This window comes from Carcharhinus amblyrhynchos, unplaced genomic scaffold (assembly GCF_965287045.1).
Source record: "Carcharhinus amblyrhynchos unplaced genomic scaffold, sCarAmb.v2.hapA chromosome_1249, whole genome shotgun sequence".
Taxonomy (NCBI): domain Eukaryota; kingdom Metazoa; phylum Chordata; class Chondrichthyes; order Carcharhiniformes; family Carcharhinidae; genus Carcharhinus; species Carcharhinus amblyrhynchos.
In genome coordinates, this window is record NW_027650989.1 from 4,491 (window position 1) to 29,479 (window position 24,989).

General features: G+C 39.8%; 1 protein-coding gene across 3 annotated transcripts; it reads right to left on the minus strand.

Moving 5' to 3' along the window:
- On the minus strand, positions 1–24,306 carry pja2 (praja ring finger ubiquitin ligase 2). Of its 3 annotated transcripts, none has more exons than XM_080185119.1 (7): positions 22,647–24,306; positions 19,592–20,654; positions 19,071–19,250; positions 12,818–13,009; positions 8,584–8,692; positions 5,514–5,628; positions 1–200 (listed from the first exon to the last, which is right to left on the minus strand). In XM_080185119.1, exons 1-7 carry the CDS (start codon positions 22,726–22,728, stop codon positions 16–18), a joined length of 1,926 nt encoding a protein of 641 aa, XP_080041245.1. In that variant the 5' UTR covers positions 22,729–24,306; the 3' UTR covers positions 1–15. The 3 variants fall into 3 exon arrangements, with proteins under 3 accessions (XP_080041245.1, XP_080041244.1, XP_080041246.1); XM_080185118.1 differs by having other exon boundaries at positions 19,071–19,253; XM_080185120.1 differs by lacking the exon at positions 19,071–19,250.
- Between the last annotated feature and the right edge of the window lie 683 nt (positions 24,307–24,989).

Consider the following 24,989-nt stretch of genomic DNA (forward strand, 5'->3'; position numbering starts at 1 on the left):
AAGATTTTTTGAACATTAGTGTTTTGTGGCCAGGAATTTTTTTTTTGAACCAATGGGATTAAAATTTAGATCATTAGCACATACCTTCTGTAGCCAGAGGGTCACACACGGCCTATGAAATAGATGATGGCATGGTAACTCTGTCACCTTCTCTTCCTTCACATATTCACTACAACAGATGGCACAAGACTGTTCCAGGCCTGCAGGATCAATGTCATCATTATATCACAGATCCAAAGCAAGTTTATACAGTTCTGGTTCAATATGAAATAATGATTTAAAATGATTAACAGAGAATCATATCACATTTAGAAGTTCATTATACATTATTTTTCTATTCAGATTGCAGTAATATTGCTTAGTCTCTACAAATTATTTCAGTTCACTTTTTCTTTCAGAACACTGGTTACTATGCAGTTGGCAAAGTAGTAGCATTAAATTCCATCCCTCCTATTCAAATATTTGAATTTGTTCTGCAAAATAAAATGTACAAAGGCTGTGGAATTTGAATTATAACCAGTTTGATTAAGAATTAAGTACAGTTAGAATGGCACTGAATTAACACTGTTTCCATAAGAGATAAACTATTCAGTTATCCTGTATAGATCTCCTATTACATTTATTCAAAGTTAATTCAACAGCACATCCCTCCATATTTTTCAACCTCTATCACAAAGGGGAACAAGAACAGAATGTTCTGCACTTGACTATAATATTGTCATTCCCTCTTCAATGCTGGATCCAACTTCTGGAATTCTCTACCCAACATAATTCTAGGATCACTTTGCTACTAGCATTAAAGTGGTTTAGGAGAACCTCCAGTACCTTCACAGAACACAGTAAGAACATAAGAACATAAGAAATAGGAGCAGGAGTAGGCCATCTAGCCCCTCGAGCCTGCCCCGCCATTCAATAAGATCATGGCTGATCTGTCGTGGCTCAGTTCCACATTCCCGCCCTCTCCCCATAACCCTTAATCCCCTTGCCTATCAAAAACCTATCAACCCGCGTCTTAAAATATTTAGCGAGGCAGCCTCCACCACTTCAATGGCAAAGAATTCCAGAGATTCACCACCCTTTGAGTGAAGAAGTTCCTCCTCAACTCTGTTCTAAACCGCCCCCCCTTTATCTTGAGGCTGTGCCCTCTAGTCCTACTGTCCTTTCTGAGCAGGAAAAGCCTCTCCACCTCTATCCTATCCATCCCATTCATCATCTTATACGTCTCAATGAGATTTCCCTTCATTCTTCTAAACTCTTAACGAGTACAAGCCTAGTTTATTCAGCCTCTCCTCACAGCTCAATCCCCTCAACTCCGGTATCAGCCTAGTAAACCTCCTCTGCACTCCCTCCAAGGCCAAAATATCCTTGCGTAAGTGCAGTGACACTGCACACAGTACTCCAGCTGCGGCCTCACCAGTGCCCTATACAGCTGCAGCAAGACCTCCCTACTTTTATATTCAAGCCCCCTCGCTATGAAGGCCAGCATCCCATTTGCCTTCCTGACCACCTGCTGCACCTGCAGGCTGGGTTTTTGCGACTCATGCACAAGGACCCTGAGTTCCCTCTGCACCGTCGCCTGCTGCAGCTTTTCGCCAAGTAATAGTCCTTCCTACCATTATTCCTACCAAAGTGGACAACCTCACATTTGCCAACATTAAATTCCATTTGCCAGTTCCTGGCCCATTCGCCCAGCCTATCTAGATCCTTCTGCAGACTCTCCACACCCTCCGCACAATTTGCCGTTCCACCAATCTTGGTGTCATCAGCAAGTTTTGACACCATACACTTGGTTCCCTCCTCCAGATCATCTATATAAATGGTAAATAACTGAGGCCCCAGCACCGACTCCTGGGGCACTCCACTAGTCACCAACCGCCAATCCGAATAGCACCCATTGACCCCCACTCTCTGCCTCCTATTTGACAGCCAATCCCCTATCCACGCTAACACCCTACCCCCAACTCCACGCCCCCCGACCTTCTGTAATAACCTCTTGTGCGGCACCTTATCAAAAGCCTTCTGAAAATCAAGAAACACCACATCCACCGGCTCTCCTCTATCCACCGCCCTAGACACATTCTCATAGAACTCCAATAAATTCGTCAGACACGACTTCCCCTTAATGAAACCGTGCTGCGTCTGCTCTATCAAACAATTCTCCTCAAGATGCCTCGCTATTTTCTCCTTGATCACGGATTCTAACATTTTACCTACAACAGACGTTAAACTAACCGGCCTATAATTCCCTGCCTTTTGCCTGCCACTCTTCTTAAACAACGGCGTAACGTTAGCCGTTTTCCAATCTTCCGGCACTTCCCCAGAATCCAGCGACGTTTGGAAAATAATCACCAAGGAATCCACTATCACCTCCGCCATTTCTTTCAGAACCCTTGGATGCATTCCATCCGGTCCTGGGAACTTGTCCACAATCAGTCCCTCCAGTCTGTCAAGCACTGCCTCTCTAGTAACAATAATGTCATTCAGACCCTCCACTCCTACCATCTTTCCATCGCTAACACCCGGCAAATTATTCACGTCCTCCTCCGTGAAGACCGAAACAAAAAAGTTATTCAAGGCCTCAGCCATTTCCCCATCCCCTACCACTAAGTCCCCCCCTCTCATCCTCTAAGGGTCCAACGTTCACCCTAGCCAGCCTCTTCCTTTTTATATATTTATAAAAACTCTTACTATCCTTTTTTATATTAAGCGCTAGCCCAGCTTCATAGTTTACCCTACCCTTATCAACTTTTGTCATTCTTTGTTGACATTTAAACCTCTCCCAATCCTCTTCTCGCCCACTACTCTTAGCTACTCTAAACGCATTCGCTTTAATTTAACACTTTCCTTTACCTCCTTCGTTATCCACGACTGATTATCTCTCCTCCTACTATCCGTTTTAACCATCAGAATAAATTTCTGCTGAGCACCAAGAAAGATCTCCTTAAAGATCCTCCACTGTTCCTCAGCAGACCCACCTTCCAACGCGCTCCCCCAATCAACATTTGCCAATTCCTCGCTCATCCTACCCTACTCCCCTCTGTTCAAACAAAGGACGCATGTCCGGGAACACAATTTCTCCTCCTCCATCTGCATCAGAAACTCCACCATACAATGATCACTCTTCCCAAGAGGATCCTTCACCACAAGGTCCCTAATTCTACCCACCTCATTACATAACACCAGTTCCAAGATAGCTCGCTCCCTCGTCGGCTCCAACACACACTGTTCAAGGAAACTATCCCGGCAGCATTCCAAGAACTCCTCCTGAAGCCCACCGCGTCCAACATGGGTCGACCAATCAATATGTAGATTGAAATCCCCCATAATTATGGCCATTCCATTCCTGCACTCTGCATTTATCTGCGCGTTAACAGCCCGCCCCACCTCCAGATCATTATTTGGGGGCCTATAGACAACACCCGCCAGCGTCTTCCTCCCTTTGCTGTTCCTAATCTCCACCCACAACGATTCCACTTCCTGCTCTTTGGTTCCTATATCATCCCTTACTACCACCCTGATGCTATCCTTAATCAGCAGAGCTACACCCCCCCCCCCCTTTCCTCCTGCCTATCCTTCCTAAACACTTGATACCCCTGGACATTCAGCTCCCAGTCCCTGTCACCTTGCAGCCATGTCTCTGTAATGGCCACCAGATCATATCCATTTGTGCTGATCTGCGCCACCAGCTCATTCACTTTATTCCGAATGCTTTGTGCATTCAGATAAAGTGCCTTCATCCCAGCCTTCACCTGTACCCTATTTGCCAGAACGCCACCAGCCATACTCACGCCCCCTACTCCTTTTATTATTGGGACATCCTTGGCCTCTTCCCGTACCTATACCCTCTCCTTTACCTTAGGCCCCGTAATGTCACCTACCCTCGCACCCCCCCCCCCCCCCCCCAATTAGTTTAAAGCCCTATCTACAGTCCTATTTACACGATTTGCCAGGACTCTGGTCCCAGCACAGTTCAGACCAACCCCATCCCACCTGAACAGGTCCCACCTACCCCAATACTGATGCCAATGCCCCATAAATTCAAACCCATTCCTCCCACACCAATCCCTGGGCCACCCATTCACTTCCTTAATCTTATCAACTCTCCGCCCGTCTGCACTCGGTTCAGGCAGTAGTCCAGAGATGACCACCTTGTCGGTTCTATTTCTTAATTCCATTCCCAGCTTTTCATACTCCCTTCCCAGATCCTCAGTTCACATCTTGCCTACGTCGTTGGCACCCACATGTACTACAACGACCGGGTTCTCACCCTCCCACTCCAGGTTCCTCTGCAGCCCAGATGCGACATCCTGGACCCGAGCACCAGGCAGACAACACACCCTTCTGTGCACTTTGTCATTGTGACAAAGGACAGTGTCAATACCCTTAACCACACTATCCCCAATTACGACTACGTTCCTTTTCACCTTCTCTTTGTCTATGTCCTGTGTCTGCATCAGAAGTCTCACAGCACCAGGTTAAAGTCCAACAGGTTTATTTGGAATCATGAGCTTTCATTAGGTGAGTGGAGAGCTAGATTTCACAAACACAGCATATATAGACAAAGACACAATTTGCAAGATAATGGCTGGAATGCAGTCTTTTCAGGTAATCAAGTCTTTATTGGTGTAGACAATGTGTGTGGGGATGCCACAATCAGATAGAAAAGAACTGCAATACAAGGATCCTTCTCAGGACAACTGGGCACAAACATTAAGTGGCACTGGCAGTGTTGCCCACAATATAAAAACAATGTTAGGTAACTTTTTGCAATACTGTACAATGTTGAGAGGCTGGTGTGAACAGGTAATGTCACTAAGGCAGTAGCTAAGATTTTGTCAATAGACAAAGATTAAATCATTTACATATCCTTGTTATATTGCACACAAAAACATTATTCCAGAGGACAGAGGCCAACTACAGTGCTGTTATTGCCAACAATCAGCTAATTCAACCCACAAGAGGGATCAAATCAGTTTTAGAAAATTTACTTTTTAAAAGGTGAAAGCATATCAAAGTTACAATCAAGACAATCAACTGGATTTCTGCTAAGCCTTTGAATTTCCCATTGTATTTGTTCTGCCAAGATGCCTACTCAAATCTTAGAATCACAGAATCCCTACAGCACAGAAGAGGCTATTTGGCTCATTGAGTCTGCACTGATTCTGAAAAGAGAATCTTACCCATGCCCTGTCCCCTATCCACACATTTATCATGGCTAATCCATTTAATCTAAACATCTTGAAACATTAAGGGACAATGTAGCGTGGCTAATCAGCATATCTTTGGACAGGAGGAGGAAACCGCAGCACCCAGGGGAAACTCATACAGGCATGGGGAGAATGTGCAAACTCCACTCATTCACACAAGGTCATAATTGAACCTGGTCCATGGGGCTATGAGGCAGCAGTGCTAACAACTTTGTCACCACACCATAAGTGATCAAGAAACCAAAATGATTCCAAATTTTCAGAACTAATTATGCACCTAAAACCAAGAACAATCATTTCACTTACCATTATGTTCCTCCGAGATTGCAACTTGTGGTAAGCATTCAATTGTTTCCTTGGGAGCTGGAGGAGGAGCTTGCTCCCCATCTATGGCCAAGGATTCGAGATGTGCCAAAGCAGCCTTTCAATAAAAACACATTTAAAACTGAAGCATTTGGCATATAATGTTTAGTTCACTTACATTTTTGTGTACCTTAAAGTTTATTTATTAGTGTCAGAAGTAGGCTTACATTAACACTCAGTGAAGTCACTATGAAAATCCCTTAGTTACCACACTCTGGCACCTGCTTGGATACACTGAGGGGGAATTTAGCATAGCCAATACACCTAACCAGTACGTCTTTCAGACAGAGGGGAGAAACCAGAGTACCTGGAGGTAACCCATGCAGACATGGGGAGAATGTGCAGACTCCATAGAGAGAGTGACTCAAGTCAGGAATTGAACCTGGGTCTAACCACTCTGCCACTGAATCCATGTGAATGGAATCACATTTGTACAAAGTGACAACACGAACACCACAGAATCAGACAGAAAAGAATTGCAACACGAGGAGACTTAGGCATTGTCTGTAAAAGGGTGAATTATCACATTTAGATGGGCTCAATATTGAGATCAACATGTTACATTACTGAATTTAAAGGATACAAATTTATAATTCACATTGTGGGGTATGATAAGAAATCTGCACATAAGTAACATTTTTAAAATCTCACATTCCCTTAACTTTAAATTCTATACAAATTTCTTGTTCTGTGGATAATTTTATTAGATAGTACAATAAGAGCTGCAAAACAAACATACAAAGCTGTAACTGAAGCCTCCATCGCAATTAAGAACACCTGAATGATGCTGTATGAGGCCACTAGCAAGACAAACCCAAAATGTTTTCCTGCATTTAAAATCTACTGTTAATCATGCTTAAAGGGGATATGCTGGTTAATGTCAATTACTTAAAATTTGATGCTCTCTAACAAACCCAAGACCAGCCTTGGAGTCCATCTATATCATGTTAAATCACCCCATAGTGTGTCCCGAGACGTGAAGGTTCGATGGATTAGCCATGGTAAATGTGTGGGGTTATGGAGATAGGGCAGAGGAGTTGGTCTGGAAAAGATATTCTGTCAGAGTTGATGCAGACTCATTGGGTTGAATGGCTTCCTCATAGAATCCCCAGAGAGTAGGAAAGTCCCTGACTTTTGACCAACCAAAATAGAGGTTTACTTGGGAAGCCAAACATATCAAGAAATTTTGTCAGGAGTATGCACAGGCAAAGTCAAGGTGTCAGAGAAGGTGAACTTACAAACACCTCATTTACCCAACACCCCAAAAGCATCACCTACCCTGCATGTTACACAGCTGACAGATCATTCAGTGAACTTGTCAGTCATCTCAGAACTACTGAATCAGAGTGGAAGCAATTCATGCTTCCATTCATATAGTCCCAAGGGACTAAAAATAAATTATAAAGTACTTTGCTGAAATCTTGATTTCTAGTCAAGATTCATACATCCAACTCCAAGACCTACGTAAGCATAAATAAAAAAGACACGGTATTAATTTCTCTCAAGAAGAGTCTATCACCTATCTTATTTGACGTATACTGTTTTAAGAGATAATCTCAAATTTTCTGTTTCTGAAAAGAAATTGGGCACTCCTTCTTCCAAAGGATGCAGTATACTTTATTCACTATACATTAACAATAGACTAAATAATGTGAAATGGCATGGATGTTTCCAAGTGCTGCATTACAACTCAAATGACAGCATCAGAATTACAGCTGGGAAAAATCTCAATTGTTCATTAGAAATGGTTTTGCCATAGGACAACATTTGCTAAACAATCCTAACTGTGCCAAGAATTCCACAGAACACCAATTTAAGGTTGTAAGTCAGGTACACAGTGTGGCTCAATCATGCATGATGTGATGACTTGGCTCTACATTACTGTGCAAGAGAAATCCTGCTTGAACCAACAGCATGGATTTTGCAGTTCTTTGCTGGAAAGCAATGTGATTTTAACCGCTTAATCTTTTACGTAATTTGCAAAAATAGTGCCAAAGTCTTTGGACTTGAGCAGGCAGTATAGAATTAGTGTGCACTCTATTCCTATCAAGCTGAAACATCACCACTATGAAATTCTCAGCAGTTGCTTAGGGTACTTAAAACGTGGTTTTTATGAGGATCGGTGATTAAACAAAGCTAAATGTCCATTCTTGTCTGAAAGTTTAAACTTAACCTCTAAATTTGATTATTAACTATGATTTTTTTGGATGTAAGCATTCTCTTCCCACAATATCAGATGGCGGTGCATCCAGTTATAATTTATCAGCAGCCTCTACAAGGGCAGAATTGTAAAGGAGTTTGATACTGATGGTTCGTGGAAACTAGGTCACACATTATGGTTACAAATTAATTAACAGAACATTTTATGCTCAAGGTGAAAAATACTACTATCAGAAAATGGAACACCTTTTCTATTTTTCAAATGCTTTATCTGCATCAAACCCCCCAAGATCAGATAGAGCATAATCCAGATACATGGGCATTGTGAGTTTGGTCTAGTCAGCAGGATTCTTGTCTTTGACTCAAAGTTGCTTAGAAGCCCTACTCCAGCATTTAAGTATATAATTTGGCTTGCAACTTCAGCAAAGTAATGAGGCAGTGTCACATTGAGAACTCCCCATCTACTCTTAATAAATTCAAAGTGCCCTTACCAATGTTTCTTCCTCAAACAACTGCCTCCATTCATTTTATTTGCTGATTTCAAAACCCTGACTTGCATAAAAATGGCTATTCTGCTCACCCTACATAACATCAGTGCCTATTTTTCTTATGGGGTGCTAATCATAAAATTATTCACTTAAAAGCCAAAACTAGAATGGGTAAAAATAACTTACAGTACATAAACTTGGACTTGCCTCGTAGGTTTTGCAATGGGGCATTCAACACTTATTACTAGAACACCAAGGATACAAATCTATCTAAAATGTACTTCAGTTATAGTATTTAAAAATTCCACTGTGGTCAATTACACATTCTGGGTTTTATCATAGAATATATTAATAATGGCTATCACCTCCATTGCTTGAGCCAATCGTTCTTCCAGAGCCATAAAGGTAAGAAGCTGTGGATCAACAGATGAAATAGCTTGAGCTGTAAGTCCTTCACCAAGTTCATCTAACAATCTGAAAAAAAAAGAAATTGACAACATGAAGGCATCTGTCAAACAATTTTTTCAAACTGTTAAATAAGAAAATATTAAGTTATTAAATAACTCCCTCTGCGACTGGATCCTGAACTTCCTAACTCACCGACCACAGTCAATAACAGGCAACAAAAACACCTCCATGATCATCCTCATCACTAGTGCCCCAATGTGTTCTCAGCCCCCTCCTATACTCCTTGTACACGTATGACTGTGTGGCCAAATTCCCCTCCAATTCGATTCAAGTTTGCTGATGACACCACCATAGTGGGTTGGATCTCAAATAATGATGAGAGAGTACAGGAATGAGATAGAGAATCTGGTGAACTGGTGTGGCAGCAAAACGAAGGAGATTGTCATCGACTTCAGGACGCATAAAGGGGAACATGCCTCTGTCTACATCAATGGGGATGAAGTAGAAAGTGTCGACAGCTTCAAGTTTTTAAAGGTGTCCAGGTCACCAACAACTTGTCCTGGTCCCCCCATGCCAACACTATAATAAACCTACAATCACCTCTACTTTCCCAGAAGACTAAGGAAATTTGGCATAGCAGCTCTGACTCTCACCAACGTTTACAGATGCACGATTAAAAGCATTCCTTCTAGTTGGGTCACAGATTGGTATGGCTCCTGTTCTTCCTATGACTGCAAGAAACTACAAAAGGTTGTGAATATAGCCCAATTCATCACACAAACCAGCGTCCCATCCATTGACTCTGAATACACTTCCTGCAACTTCGGCAAAGCATAATTAAGGACTCCACACACCCCAGACATACTCTCTCTCATCTTCTTCCTTCAGGAAAAAGATACAAAAGTCTGAGGTCATGTACCAACCGACTCAAGAGCAGCTTCTTTCCTGCTGCCATCAGACTACTCACATTAAGTTGACCTTTCTCTACACCCTACCTATGATTGTAATACTACATTCTGCACTCGTTTCCTTCTCTATGAACGATATGTTTTGTCTGTATCACGCACAAGAAACAATACCTTTCACTGTTAATACATGTGACAATGATAAATCAAATCAAAATTTCTAAAGTAATAGGTCTTAAAGCAAAACAATGGATTATTTTAAAAAGGAATTTTTCCCCTAAATTTAATTATTTAAATTATTTAATTATTTATGGACAGGTGTCAGATCTCTCAGTGGGAGAACATCTTAGGGATAGTGATCATAACTATCTCCTTTACGCTAGCATTGGAAAGAGGTAGGATCAGGCAAGTTAGGAAAGTGTTTATCTGGAGTAAGGGAAAATGTGAAGCCATCAGGAAGGATATTAGACGAGTAAATTGGAAGGAGGTATTCTTGGGAAAAAGTATCGAAGTAAGGTGGCAGATTTTCAAGGAATGTTTGTCTAGAGTTCTGCATGACAACGTTCCGATGAGACAGGGAGGTTTTGGTAGGTTACGGGAACTGTGGTGCACCAAAGTTGTAATGAACCTAGTCAAAAAGAAAAGTAAAGCGTACAAAAGGTTCAGAGAGCTAGGAGATGTTAGGTTTATAGAGGAGGAGACGGCTTGTAGGAAGGAACTTAAGAAGGAAATTAGGAGAGCCAGAAGGGGTCATGAGAAGGCCTTGGCAGTTAAGATTAAGGAGAACCCTAAGGTGTTCTACAAATATGTGAAGAGTAAAAGGATGAGATGTGAAGGAATAGGAACTATAAAACGTGAAGGTGGGAAAGTTTGTACAGAACCGGTAGAAATAGCAGAGGTGCTTAATGAATACTTTACCTCGGTATTCACGGTGGGAAAAGATCTGGGTGGTTGTACTGCAGGCTTGCAGAGGACTGAAAAGATTGGGTACGTGGATGTTAAGAAAGAGGATGTATTGGAAATTTTGAACAGCATCAAGATTGATAAATCGCCAGGACTGGATGGGATGTACCCCAGGTTACTGTGGGAGGCCAAGGAAAAGATCGCAGTACCTCTGGCGATGATCTTTACATTGTCGATGGAGACGGGAGGGGTTCCAGAGGATTGCAAACGTGGTTCCTATATTCAAGAAAGGGAATAGGGATAGCCCAGAAAATTACCGACCAGTGAGTCTAACCTCAGTGGTTAGTAAGTTGATGGAGAAGGTTCTGAGGGACAGGATTTATGAACATTTAGAGAAGTTTAGTATGCTCAATAGTAGTCAGCACGGCTTTGTCAAAGGCAGATCGTGCCTTACGAGCCTGGTTGAGTTCTTTGAAAGTGTGACTAACTACACTGACGAAGGAAGAGCGGTAGATGTGATTTATATGGACTTCAGCAAGGTATTTGATAAGGTCCCCCATGCAAGACTTCTTGAGAAAGTGAAAGGGCATGGGATGCAAGGGGCTGCTGACTTGTGGATCCAGAACTGGCTTGCCCGCAGAAGGCAGAGAGTGGTTGTAGATGGATTTTTTTCTGCATGGAGGTCAGTACCAGTGGTGTGCCCCAGGGATCTGTTCTGGGACCCTTGCTGTTTGTAATTTTCATAAATGACCTGGATGAGGAAGTGGAGGGAGGGATGAGATGATAAGTTTGCTGACAACACGAAGGTTGGTGGTGTTGTGGATAATTTGGAGGGATGTCAGAAGTTGCAGCATGACATAGATAGGATGCAAGACTAGGCAGAGAAGTAGCAGATGGACTTCAACCCAGTTAAGTGTGTAGCGATCCATTTTGGAAGGTCAAATGGGATGAAGGAGTGTAATATCAAGGGTAAGACCCTTAACAGCATAGAGGATCAGAAGGACCTTGGGGTCCGGGTCCATAGGACTCTTAAATCGGCCTCGCAGGTAGACAATGTGGTTAAGAAGGCATACGGTGTACTGGCCTTCATCAATCGAGGGATTAAGTTTAGGAGTCAGGAGGTAATGCTGCAGCTTTGAGACACCCTAGTCAGACCCCTCTTGGAGTACTGTGCTCAGTTCTGGTTGCCTCATTGCAGGAGGGATGTGGAAGTTATTGAAAGGGTGCAGAGCAGATTTACAAGGATGTTGCCTGGATTGGGTGACATGCCTTATGAGGATAGGTTGAGGGAGCTTGGTCGTTTCTCCTTAGAGAGACGAAGGATGAGAGGTGACCAGATAGAAGTGTATAAGATGCTGAGATGTATTCATCGAGTGGATTCTCAGCAGCTTTTTCCCAGGGCTGAAATGATTGCTACGAGAGGACACAGGTTTAAGGTGCTGGGGAGTAGGTACAGAGGAGATATCAGGGGTAAGTTTTTCACTCAGTGTAGTGGGTGAGTGGAATTGGCTGCCGTCGGTGATGGTGGAGGCAAATTTGATTGAGACTTCTGGATGAGCACATGGGACTTAATAGAATTGAAGGTTACAGATAAGCCTAGTAGGTAGGGATATCATCAGCGCAACTTGTGGGCTGAAGGGCCTGTTTGTGCTGTAGTTTTTCTATGTTCTATGCTCTCTAATGCAAATATTCATGAGTCAATATATAAATGCAGCAGACCCCAAAGGAAACTAATTGTTAAATTAACAGGAGTTTCAAACTGCAAAGTATGGTTGAGCATCAAAAGTCTTTAAAAAATTCCTAAATTATTAGGATTAAAGACCTGAAAATGCAAGAAATACTCATTTCTAATTTGGTAAAAGAATTCACTTAAAAGGTATGAAAAATAGTCAGGATTGTTAATTTAACATACTGCTGAGATGCTGAAGGCTATGTCCCAGTGCAACACTCAGGTGTATATCACGAGGTATAAGCAAACAAACTGTGGTGAAATAAAACGATGTGAACACGCAGATTTGAGAGTTTTTAGACAGATCAGCGACATGTGATTTTATCTATAGTATCATTATTTATACACATAAAAGAAGATGGTGTTCTCACAACTGGTCATTTGGCTCCTATTGTTCATCTAGGGTTAAATGAGATATTGACATTGTTTCATCTTGCAAGGTAGCAAAACAAAATTTAGTTCCTTACAAATATTCAAATATGTAATCAGCCATGGAGAAAGTTCTGCACAAGTATTTGCTTATGATGATTTTATGCAAAACAATAGGCAAGAATGAGAAGAATCTCATTTATGAATAGAATAAGATCACCACATGATTACAATTATAGTTGCAAATAGCAGTAACTGGATAGTGACAAAAATATAAATTCGGACCTCCATTCCATGTCCAAGTCTTCACTTATGCTTGAATCATCTTCAAAGTTGTTGTTACCATCCAGAATTAGAAGTCCTGAATGTGCAAGTTGACCCAACCCTTCAGCCTCATCAGTACTACTGCTGCTGCTGTCACTTTCTTCATTGAATGCCACCCATGGGATTTCTCCATCTTCCAAAGAGGTTTGTTCCCTATGGAAATTTTAAAAATAGTTACAATACATGAAATCCATGTTTACATTGAGAAAAAGAAAGTTGAAGAGGAAATCTTCACCAATAGATATGGAAAAAGATATTTTGTTCTGTTACTACATGTTACTTATAATTTTCCAAAATATTCTACACTTAGGAGTTACACCTTTGGATTGAAAAATGTCACTATTATTTAAGGAACAGAGAGGCAAACCAAGAAACTATACACCTGTCAGGTTAATACCAGCTATGGGGAAGTTAGTAAAGTCCATCATTGTGTTTGCCATCACTCAGTAGCACTTTCTCCTCACAAGTTAGGTTTTGAATTCAAATCCAATTCCAGTACAATACTGAGGGAGTGCTGTGCTTCAGCCATGCAATCTTTCAGAATATCCCACCAACAATATCTCAAAAACAAATTGCTGTTTGTGGGAGCTTGTTTTGTGCAAATTATCTGCCATGTTTCTTCTACAATTGTATTTCACTGGCTGCGTAGTGCTTAGTTCATCTTGTAATCTTGAAAAGCATTCCATAAATACAGGCTTTTAAAAAATGATTTAGTGATTAAGTATTTTAGAAAAATGACATTGTGACTAAGCAATGATAATCAAAGCAAATCAGCAAGAATTCATGAAGGATGGCTCACATCATCTGCTTTTTCTTTGAGGAGATTGTCAAGTTGATGAGCATCTATGGATGTTATCTATCTAGATTTCTAGAAGGCATTTGACAATATTCCGCAAAAGACATTAGCAACATGAACAAAAACATACATGACTGGAGATACCATTGATATGGATTGGGAGACATGAACTACAATTCTATTGGTGGGATGTGACAAGAGTTCTATCAGAGATCTTCATTGAAGCTTCAGTCTTTCCTCATGCATTCAACTTGAAGGAACAGTTACATATCCAAATTTAAAGATCAGTTTGGAGGTATAATATTGTCTAGATGGGAGCATTAAGTTACAAAGGGACATAGAATAAACATATATGCAAATCTATGGTGGATCCAGCTCACATGGGATCTCCACTTTGGACCCAAGAAAGACAAATTGGAATATTCCATGAACAAAGAAAGACTTGAACTTGTGGAGAAACAGTTGAATTTTGGTTTCCAGATAACAAATCACAAAAAATTAAGAAAAGACAGAACAGAACAGGGCCTTTGGCCCTCCAAACCTGCACCGATCATGATACCCTAACTAAAAGGAACCTTCTGCTTTTACTCAGTCCATGTCCCTCTATTCTCTCCATTTTCATGTACCCATCCAGATGCCTCCTAAATGTTGCTAATGTGCCTGCTTCCTCTGGCATGCAATCTAGGCACCCACCACTGCGAGAAAAAAACTTACCCGCACTTCTCCCTTAAACTTTCCCCCTCTCACCTTGAACCTGTGCTCTCTTGTAAATGACACTTCCACCCTTGGAAAAAGCTTGGTTATCCACCCTATTTCTCTCAATTTTGTAGAATACTATTAGTCTTCCCTCAGCCTTTCCAGTGAAAACAATCCTAGTTTATTCAACCTCTCTGCATAGAGATCACCCTTGAGACTAGGCAACATTTGATGAACCTTCTTTGCACTCTCTCCAAAGCTTCCACATCCTTCTGATAGTGTGGTGACCAGAACTGTATGCAATACTCCAAATATGCCCTAACCAAGGTTTTATACAGCTGCAACATGTACTTGCACACAAGAACAAAAAAGGCTAATGCAATGTTGGACCTTAATCACAAAATTTTCCTTGACTTTAAATTCTATTTATGTCAACATTTTCCATTACATAAATAGATATGGTTCAGACTATTGAAAGGACATGTGAACAAGTCTTGACAGACTAGCTACCCAAAAGGTGGCCTCTTAAAATAGATTTTAACTTTACAACTACTGTTTAAAAATAATCTAGAGGCCCCATATTTTGCTCCTCCTACCCACCTTCAACTATGAAGCGTTCCTCTGTGGAATTGTTAAATAGAAGGTGACCATGTTTCAAATATTCTAAATTGTGATTTGAACCAGATTCTTTTTCAGGCAATTCTTCTATTTAACTAACAGTACCCCACTTCCTATAGACTATATTTTGGTATGAACCCAATTAAATGATCTTTATCCAAATGCGCACTTCCTATATCACCAATATCAGTTTTCAACAAGCCCACAATTGCTAGCAAAATTCACACATCATTAACGCGACAATCAAAATTGTTAATGGCATCAAAGCTTGTTAATTTTGGAGCAATTGGCTGGACAGACTCAAGAAATTCACCATTTTTGATATGTCCAGCCTGCATATTCAAATCTATACGGAAGTTAAGATCCTACATTAAAATCACTCCACCTTTGCTGCATGTTTGTCTAATCACTGCATTTATACCATCCACACACTCATAGTAGTAGTTATAGGACGGTAGGGTGGTAGTTATAGGACGGATGTCAGAGGTAGGTTCTTTACCCAGAGGGTGGTGAGGGATTGGATTGCCCTGCCTGCTGCAGTTGTAAATGCGCCTAGTTTAGGGGCGTTTAAGAGATCCGTGGATAGGTTTATGGATGGAAAGGGATTGGTTTAGGTTAGAGGGTCATTGCTTTTTAATTGGTCGGCGCAACATCGTGGGCCAAAGGGCCTGTTCTGCGCTGTAATGTTTATGTTCATCACTGCTACCAATAGCCTGACAATTTCATATTCTGCCAAACACAACTTTCCTATCCTCACCCACCAAACAAAAAGTCAGATAATTTCCGAATCCCTAGAAGTACATTTGTGATCAGCACAAAAGTTAATGCTCTAAATTGAATGTTAATAAACTATTCACAAATTAATAATACTGTACAAGGCTGATGTTATAGTACAAAAACTAATCAAGGAACTAGGTAGGGCTCACTGAAAACAGGAGTTGATCATTTGGCCCCTCTAACCCATTTGGGCATTCAATAAAATCATGTCCAATATGTGGCCTAACTTCAAACGCCTGCACTAGCCCCATTTTCCTAATATATTTGGATAACAAAATACCCAAATCTCAGGCTTGAAATTTACAATTGACCTAGCATCAATTCTCATTTGTGGAAGAGAGAGTTTCAAACTTCTACCACACTTTTGTGTGCAAGAGCATTCCCTAATTTCATTCCTCACCAGTGTGACTCTAATTTTAAGACAATTCCTTTCTCATCCTCAACTCAACTACCAAAAAATAGTTTCTCGCTATCTACCCATCTGTTCCACCTCATACCTTAAGAACGTCAATTAAATCAACCCTTCAGCTTCTAAAGTTAAAAATTAATCAATCACAAGTAAGGCTTACATTAACACTGCAATTAAGTTACTGTGAAATTCCCCTAGTCGCCACAGTCCGGCACCTGTTCAGGTCAATGCACCTAACCAGCACATCTTTCAGAATGGGGAGGAAACCGGAGTACCCAGGAGAAATCCATGCAGACATGGGGAGAACAAAAACTCCACACAGACAGTGACTCAAGCTGGGAATCGAACCCGTGACCCTGGCACTGTGAGGCAGCAGTGTTAACCACTGTGCCGCCCAAATTAAAGATAACCTAATTTGTTAATTTTTCCTTATAATTTAACCCTTGGAGTCCAGACATCATTCTGGTAAACTTACACTGCATCCTGTCCAAGATCAATTTATCCTTTTTAATGTGTGGTGTCTAGATATACTTGCAATACTCCGGGTGTGATTTAACCAGAACTTCTACTTTCTTGTATTCTAGTCTTCTGCATACGAAAGTCAGCATTCCATTAGTTTTTAAAATTATGTTCTGCATCTCCTCATAACATTTTAATAATATACCTGGACTGCCAAGTCTCTTTGCACTTCCACTGTTTGAAGCCTTTGACCATATAAAAAGAACTGATTCTATCCTTGTAGGTCACATTTATCTACGCTTAATCCATTTGCCATAGTTTGTCCACTCAATCCATCAATATTTCTTTGTATTTTTATGCTTTCAATGTCACCTAGCTTTATGTCATTCGCAAATTTGATTCCCATCAGCTAAACTGCTAATAAATAGTGAACAGTTGAGGCCCCAAGACAGAAATATGTGGGGCACCACGAGTCCCTACTCACTGTTGCCTATAATTCATCCAATTTACTAAGCAGGTCAATTCATCTTAAATTCCAAGAGCTTCGACTTTAACTGTTATACTTATTAAATACCTTCTGGAAGTTTCTATAAATAACATCCATTGATAGTCTCCTGTCCACCAGTTTAGTCACTTCTTCAAATTATTCAAACAAATTTGTCGGGCGTTGCCCATCATAAATCTGTGCTGGATCTCTGATCAGCTGAAAATTTTCACTGTTCACGCTGCTTTTGATTATAGGCTCTCTCAATTTCTTTACAACAGACATTAGGCCAAGTAATCTAGCATTCTCTGGTTTCCCACATGCCTGTTGAAATAGCAGTGACATCTAAAGGAACAGTTCCCAAATTCAGGGCACTTTGGAAAATGATTATGTCCTCTTCAATTTTATAAACTATGGGACAGAAACCACATGATCCTGAAAATTTGTCACCTTTCTAGGGCCATTATTTTTCTTGTTACTGCTCAATATTAGTTTCCTTAGCATTTTCAGATATACTGACTGCCTCTTTCTCTACTGCAAATACTGAATAAAAATTGTAAGTAATAATTAAGCACGTGTACCATTTCATCATAATCGACAATATCATCAATATCAATTTTCAAGGAGTCCACGCTGCTAATGACATTCACTTATTTCCTAAACATACAATTGCTAGCAGATATATATATTCATGCATCATTAGTCTGTTAATTAAAATTGTTAATGGCATCACATGTTGTTGGTTCTGGAACAATTAGCTGCAGAAAGCTATCCTGGACACAAGAAATACACCATTTTTCTGATACGTCAGCCTGCTCATTCAAGTCTCTACAATCTTGCATTAAAACCACTCTGCCTTTGCTGCATATTTGTTTAACCTCTGAATTTATACAATCTACATCCTCATTACTGCTACTAACGGATCAACACACAATTCTGGCATCCACGTTATGAAGGATAAAGAGGCACCTGGAGAAGATGCAAAAAAATGTTAAGAGGCTTTGATTGGACAGAGAAAGACTTGTGGAGGGCATACAATCTAAAGACCATAAGAACAGAATAGTTACCAAAAGGCTCTTGGTTTCAGGAATTCTTTAATCAGAATGTGAGAATCACTATCACAAGGAAAAAATAAATAGCATACTGAATAGTCCAGATACATTAATAGAATAGTTGATTAACACACAAGGGGAAAATGGAATGGAAGGCTATGCTGACAGGTTTTGGGAGGAGGCTCACCTCATACGTAAATACTGGCAAGGATCAGGTGACCCATATAACCAGTTTCTGTGTTGTATATTCTATGTAATTTGTGTTTTATCATATGGATAAAACAATATAATGTGCCACAGAAATCAGTGGTTTGAGAAATCGAATACACTTCAATTTATTTAATGAAGTGACAAATAGTCACTATACGTACTGTACAGTAATGTTATTCTAGTACAAGGGTGTCAAACTAAATTTACACAGCGGGTATAATCAGTCATTCTGGCTCTTGGCATGAACCAGATTCAGTGAAAGTTTTTTTTGTTTTACACGTTTTGCCCTCATTTTGCATTAAAACAGACACATTGTATATCAATTTCTGAGTTGGAGATCCCACATCTAAACTCACTTTTCTGATTACACCAACTATGGTCCCAATCTATCCTTCCTTGTGAGTCTCAAGTCCCATGTTTCACTTCTCTCCACCTGCTAGTTTGTTGTGCCACATAAGGGTATGAGTGATATTACAGAGAAGGGCTAATGTTGCTTAAAAGATGCTGATCTCAAGGTACTGAAAGCACCGACTAGGAGATTCATCGTCCATTTCAGGACCCAGAACAACCAGAACGCACGCACGAGCCAGATTAAGCTGTTGTCATGTGTCCCTTTTGGCCTGTGGTCCATATGTTTGACACCCTTATGCTATTACACTAGAGATTTAAAATTAAATCCAATGCTTGGATTATAACTGAAGATTGTTTCATACCCTACAGTGAAGCAATGCTTAAAAGCTTCTTCATCCAAGCTGCTACTAATGCTGTTTGGTTCAGTTTGTTGTTCATCAACTCCTGACAAGGTCTCCCAGCTCTCATCACTAGAGTGAATCTGTTCTAAAACGAAATCAGAGGTCCATATTGCTGACCATTCCTCATCACTGCTTAGAGAGCTGCTTTTGAGGGGGGGGGAGGTAGAGAAGGGAAAATTAGTGCTTTAAAGCGTATGCCATCCAAATATTGTGCATTTCAAATGTGAAAACTACGAAACCTGTTGGCTTTAGTAAACTTAAGTCAAGACCAGTTAAACCAAAATACTGAGTATGCTAAATGTTAAACTTGTTATTAATCTGAAGGATAATAATAAAGTTTAGCTTTGTTATCAATTTGGATGTATTCAAAATGAGATTTGAAACTGGTTGGTATGTTTGCAATAATTGATCATATTTTTACATTTAGTAATAAATGCGCTTGCATACCTTTCAGGGAGGCAATAAACAGAACATTTTGTTACCTCTCTTCACCTTTGTTACAATCATTTTCAAAATCATCCCAGAAACTGCTCTCTGTTGTGGAATCCTCAGGCTTTTCTTGTAGTTGGAAAGTGGCCTGTTCCTTCTGAATACCAGTAGTTTCCTTGCCATTAATTCCAGATCCAATCTTGGAATCTCTATGGAGTTTACTCCTGCAGTTCCACAAGGCACAATTTGATCCACAACATTCAGTATTCGTTTTCATTTCCCTGGTACAATAATTATAAAACTCATCAGGGGAGTGCAGATCTCTTTTTGCATGTGTTTCATCTCTTTCTTTTCTAACTTTTGGTCTTACTACCATTTCTGAGGAACTTGGTTGTTCTGACATACAACAGAAAATGTTTCCTTCCGTTTGAACACTCAGTGAGGCCTTATCAAGATTTCTCTCTCTCTTATCTTTCATATCCTCCATCCTGACATAGCCATTCATTTCTTCCACATTTCCCACTGCCGGCAATGCTTTCCGATGTTCTTTCAATTCAGTTTGATGTCCTTTAACACCAATGTCTGCATTAGACAAATTGTCCAATGCCACAGAGCATGGCAGCTCAATTTGTGGATTGTTACCATCATGAATTACAGCTGAGAGATATGACTGTAATCCATTAAGATAGTCAACACCTTTCTCTAACTCTGAAAGCATGGTATCCAACCTTTTCTGAAGTTTTCCCTCTTTTTCCAAGGATGATTGAATAGTTGAGTCTTCGTCCTCACCCTCGCTGCTTTCTGGTTCATAGGAATCAATATTTACAAAACCAATGCCAGTTGAACTTCTGGAATCAGTCTCAAAAAAATCATTAGGAATTGACCATTTGGAGGACTCTGTACTTTGGCTACCTGAATAACTGCCTAATGGTTCAGTAGCACCAGGTAAAGCAAAGTCATTAGACTCGCATTGAAAAAGTCTTCGGTTCAGAGGTGATGGCAAAAATCTATTCTCTTTCTGAGGTTCACAACCTGTATCTCTCTCAGTATCCATGGTTAGGTCATACATAGCGCATTGTGGCAGAAGTTCATTTGTTGATAAGATTCTACTGGATGCTAAGAAAGAAAAAATAAATCTTAAGTAAATTGAAATTTGGGACTCCATCAAACTATAATTTCCCGTATATTCCAAAGCAGCTTAATGTGGCTAAAATAACATAGATTTAACTAAATAGAGTATGAATCTCATGCTCACTCAAGAATTAATTGCTTAGATTACATTGAAAACAAACAAATCCACTGTAAACATAAAACAAATAGCATCCAAAGACTGAGGTACATGCCCTGACCTCTGTCACTTATTCAAATTTTAGTTGTGGGCTGGTTATTTTTCTTAAATAAAGTGACTAGGTGCCCACGCCACTGTGTATAGAGTGAGGTTGGCGGGGCAAAACGTAAAATTTATTTTCACATGCGGTTTTAAACCATGATCAAAACCTCAATGTGTGGGCCACTCTTAAAAGGTACAAAAGAGCAATATAGTGACTTGTTCTATGGCATCTCAGCTTGTCATGTGCTAATAAGCTGGAAGCATGGAAATCCCTGGCCTATGACTCCCCACCCCTGGTCCAGGTCCATTTCTAAATTGTTTGTTTTTGCTCGAGGTGGGTGTAAGATCACTCTGTAGCTAAAACTTTGAGCATTCCTCAGGTAGTCTAGTGGCCCAGAAAGTGTACAAGACAATGAACATATCTTTAAAGCAAAAGCAGGCAAGGTCAGATATTCAAATATTCTTGCACCAGCATTCAGTAACTCTGTAGGAGCTGCTGGATCTTACAAAAAATGGCACCAGAAAATTTTATTTCCATTCTACTTAATGTATTGATGGCTTAGTCATATTTCTTCAGATTACCAATTCACCAAGAGAACATGCGTTACAATTGGGAATAGCTTGGAAACTGTAACCTCAACATGGTTAATTTGTTTTTTTTTAAAATCAGCCATACAAAAGGAAACTGGAAGATACAAAAGGAAAATTAGACTACAAGATAACCATATAAAAGAAAATATGAGTGGCAAAGGAGGAAACTAATGCTGGCAACAACACAGGTAATGCAAAATTATAAACAATAATAAAGAACTTGTCATGTATTAAGTTGACAGATTGTGCAAAAGTTATAACTTATTAGGTAGAGCTAAAATAGAAATTGAATGCAGTTACAAAAGTACTTTGAGAGTAAAAGACAGTTAAAGAAACAAGAGTATCCCCAAGTGAAAGAAAAGCAAGTCAACTAAAGATATTCAAGATTCTAAATGACTCCCTCACAACTATGTTCAAGGGTCCAACAATACTAAAGTATCTCCATGGAAAAGTGAAAATATATAAAAACAAATGCAGTGGCAAACAGGCTGAGACGAAAAAGTTCAAGTCATCTAACCTATGTGGACTAACATTAGCTTTCTTATGAATAGGCTGTTTTCACTCCATGAAAACAGCACTGGAGTGGTCTCTGTGGGACTGAGAAAGAGATGGAACTCTCATCTATAAATAGCAGGGTTATTATCTTGGAATAACTGACAGCAAGGGATCAGTCTGCAAGAGTTTTAGATGTTTTAATCCAGTTCTTCATTTCATCATTGATTGGCAATGACATGCAAGGATGTCAATAGATGGCTATAGGAAATGGCAGAATGTAATTCTGGTGCAATAGGAAGTGCTTTTCTGAAGGTCTGCTCTCATACATTTTCAGGCATAGTAGACGAAAACTCTACATCTAGCTATATTACAGCTAACCCCGCATTGCTTGATCCAGATATTGGGTACATATGGGTAAAATTCCACCTTCCAGTGCCAATGGAGACAAAAATAAGATAAACACAAGAACTAGAGGCTGATGAGCCCTGTAAGTGTAATACATAAAATATCAGACTGCAGGAAATACAGTTAAAGAAAAATGAACAATATGTTCTGACCAGTTTATTTGGAATTTCTTGTCAGGGTACAAGGAGAAATTCAGCAAATGGTAGATACTTAGATTTTATCAAAGCTTTTGACAATGTCATTCAGGAGACTGGTCAGCAACAGAGGAATGCATGGGAAGGACAAACCTTGGAAATAAATCACAAGCTGTTTTGTATCACAGGCAAAGATTAGTTGCATTTCCAAATGCATTGGCATAGAGTTCACCATGCTTCAATCCTGGAGCCAGTATTGCTATTTCAAGGGATTTGAAAGTGGAAAAACAAAGCAAGCTTGCTAATTACACAAAACTTGGGGTGGGGTGGGAGGGTGGAATTAACACATGGCTAGATAAAATAAAGACATTTTAATATATTACAAACATGGAGGTCACAAGTGGCAGATAAACGCAAATTGATTTGCAGAACAAAGAAAATAAGAAAGGGAAACTGAAGCCAAATGGTATTCATTACACAAACGTCTGATGATTCTCAGACAATTCATTAAAACCACTATATCAATGAAGAAAGCAAATTGGATATTGAACTGAACATCTGGTGGTTAAAATTCCACTGGCTGACACTGACAATCTCTACTTTTAAGAGGGTCCACTACCATCTTACTAGGAATGGGAAATTGGCATTGTCAACATCCCAAGAACAAATATTTTAAAAGTTCTTACAAGGTGGAATGGATTCAAACTCTGGAAGGATGGTGAAAAGATATTTTGATTTAATTAATCTAGAGAAGTTAACATATTATGAAATATCACAAAGAAAAAGGACCTTACATAAAAAGCAAGCACCCTAACATTTGAGTAAACTCCCTAGGCTCTTCCAATTGTGTGTGTAGATAGAGCATTGGTTAGCTGACAAGAAGCAGAGAGTAATGAGAAGTGGGTCACTTTTAGTTGGCAAGCTGTGACTAATGAAGTCCACAGGAATCAATGCTGGATATCTCAATTACTTATAATCTCACTAAACAACTTGAATGAAGGGACAGAATGCATGTGTGCTAAATTCACTGATGACACAAAGATAGATAGTACACTAAGGGGTGATGACATAGGAGTCTGCAAAGGAATATACACAAGTGAGCTGGTAAACATTTTGCAAATGGAGGCATAAAGAACAGAAAAGCAACATATTATTTAAATATAGAGATTGTAGAACAAAGTATCATGGTACAAAACATTAATGTGCAGGTACAGCAAATGGTTAGGAAGAGAAATAAAATGTTTTGCATTGCAAGAGTAATGAAATATAAAATTAAGGATGTTTTGCTACAGGGCGTTAGTGACACCATATCTGGAGTACTGTATATAGTTTTGTTCTCCTTCTGCAAGAAATAATTGCATTAGATGCAGTTCAAATATGGATCACTTGGCTGATTCTGGAATTAAGGGGTTATCTTATGAGGAAACCTGGACAGGTTGGCCCTGTATCCATTAGAGTTCATAAGAACAGAAGTGATCTTATTGAAACGTATGATGTGTTGAGGAATGAGAACTAGGAGACACAGCTTAAAAATTAAGGGCCCCCATTGTAAACAGAGTTGAGGAGTCATTAGTCAATGAATTCTCTTCCCCAGAGAGTTGGAGAGGTGAGTTCACTGAATATATTTAGGTAGAATTAGATAGACAAGAGAGTTAAAGGAATAGGGGTAGACAGCAAAGTAGAGTTGAGGCTACAAACATTCAGCCATTATCTTAAGTTACAGAGCAAGCTCAGAATGCTGAATAGTCTCCTCATGCTCCTAGTTTATACGTTTGTACATTCACTGCCGTCTTGTGTGTTGATGTGGATGTGCCGGGGTGTTGGGGTAAACACAGTAAAAAGTCTGACAACACCAGGTTTTAGTCCAACTGATTTATTTGATAGTAAACTCACAAGCTTTTGGGGGGACTCCCTCTTCGTCAAGTGAATGGAGAGTTCACCTGACGAAGAGGGAGTCCCCTCAAAAGCTTGTGAGTTTACTATCAAATAAATCGGTTGGACTAAAACCTGGTGTTGTCAGACTTTTTACTATCTTGTGTGTTAACACCTGTAAGTCCCTACCAGGTAAGAATTCCTAGTTTCATTCACACACTAAGGGATCACCACACTGAAACAACTTTAGCACAATCCCTGATTTTACTTTTCATCAGCTGACTTAATTTTAAATTAACCATTCATTTTGGAATCAACATGTAGTTTGGCTGAAAAAGGACAAGACTTAGAACTAATTCAGCAACAAATATTTCAGATTTTCAAAGGTTAAATGAATTTTTAAAAATGTCTTCAAAGTACATACATTTAGAAAGAAAACGAACTGACAGCAAAACACACTTGAAGTGCAACCCTAACTACTTTTGCCACACAGACCATACCAAGCAATTTCCTTTCAGCAAAGAAATTAATTATGAATACATTGCTTACTTCATGCAAAAGTGTACTGGCTGTTCCAAGCAATGTATTAAGCTCTTTGAAATTTGGATCTGAGTCTTGCTTGTT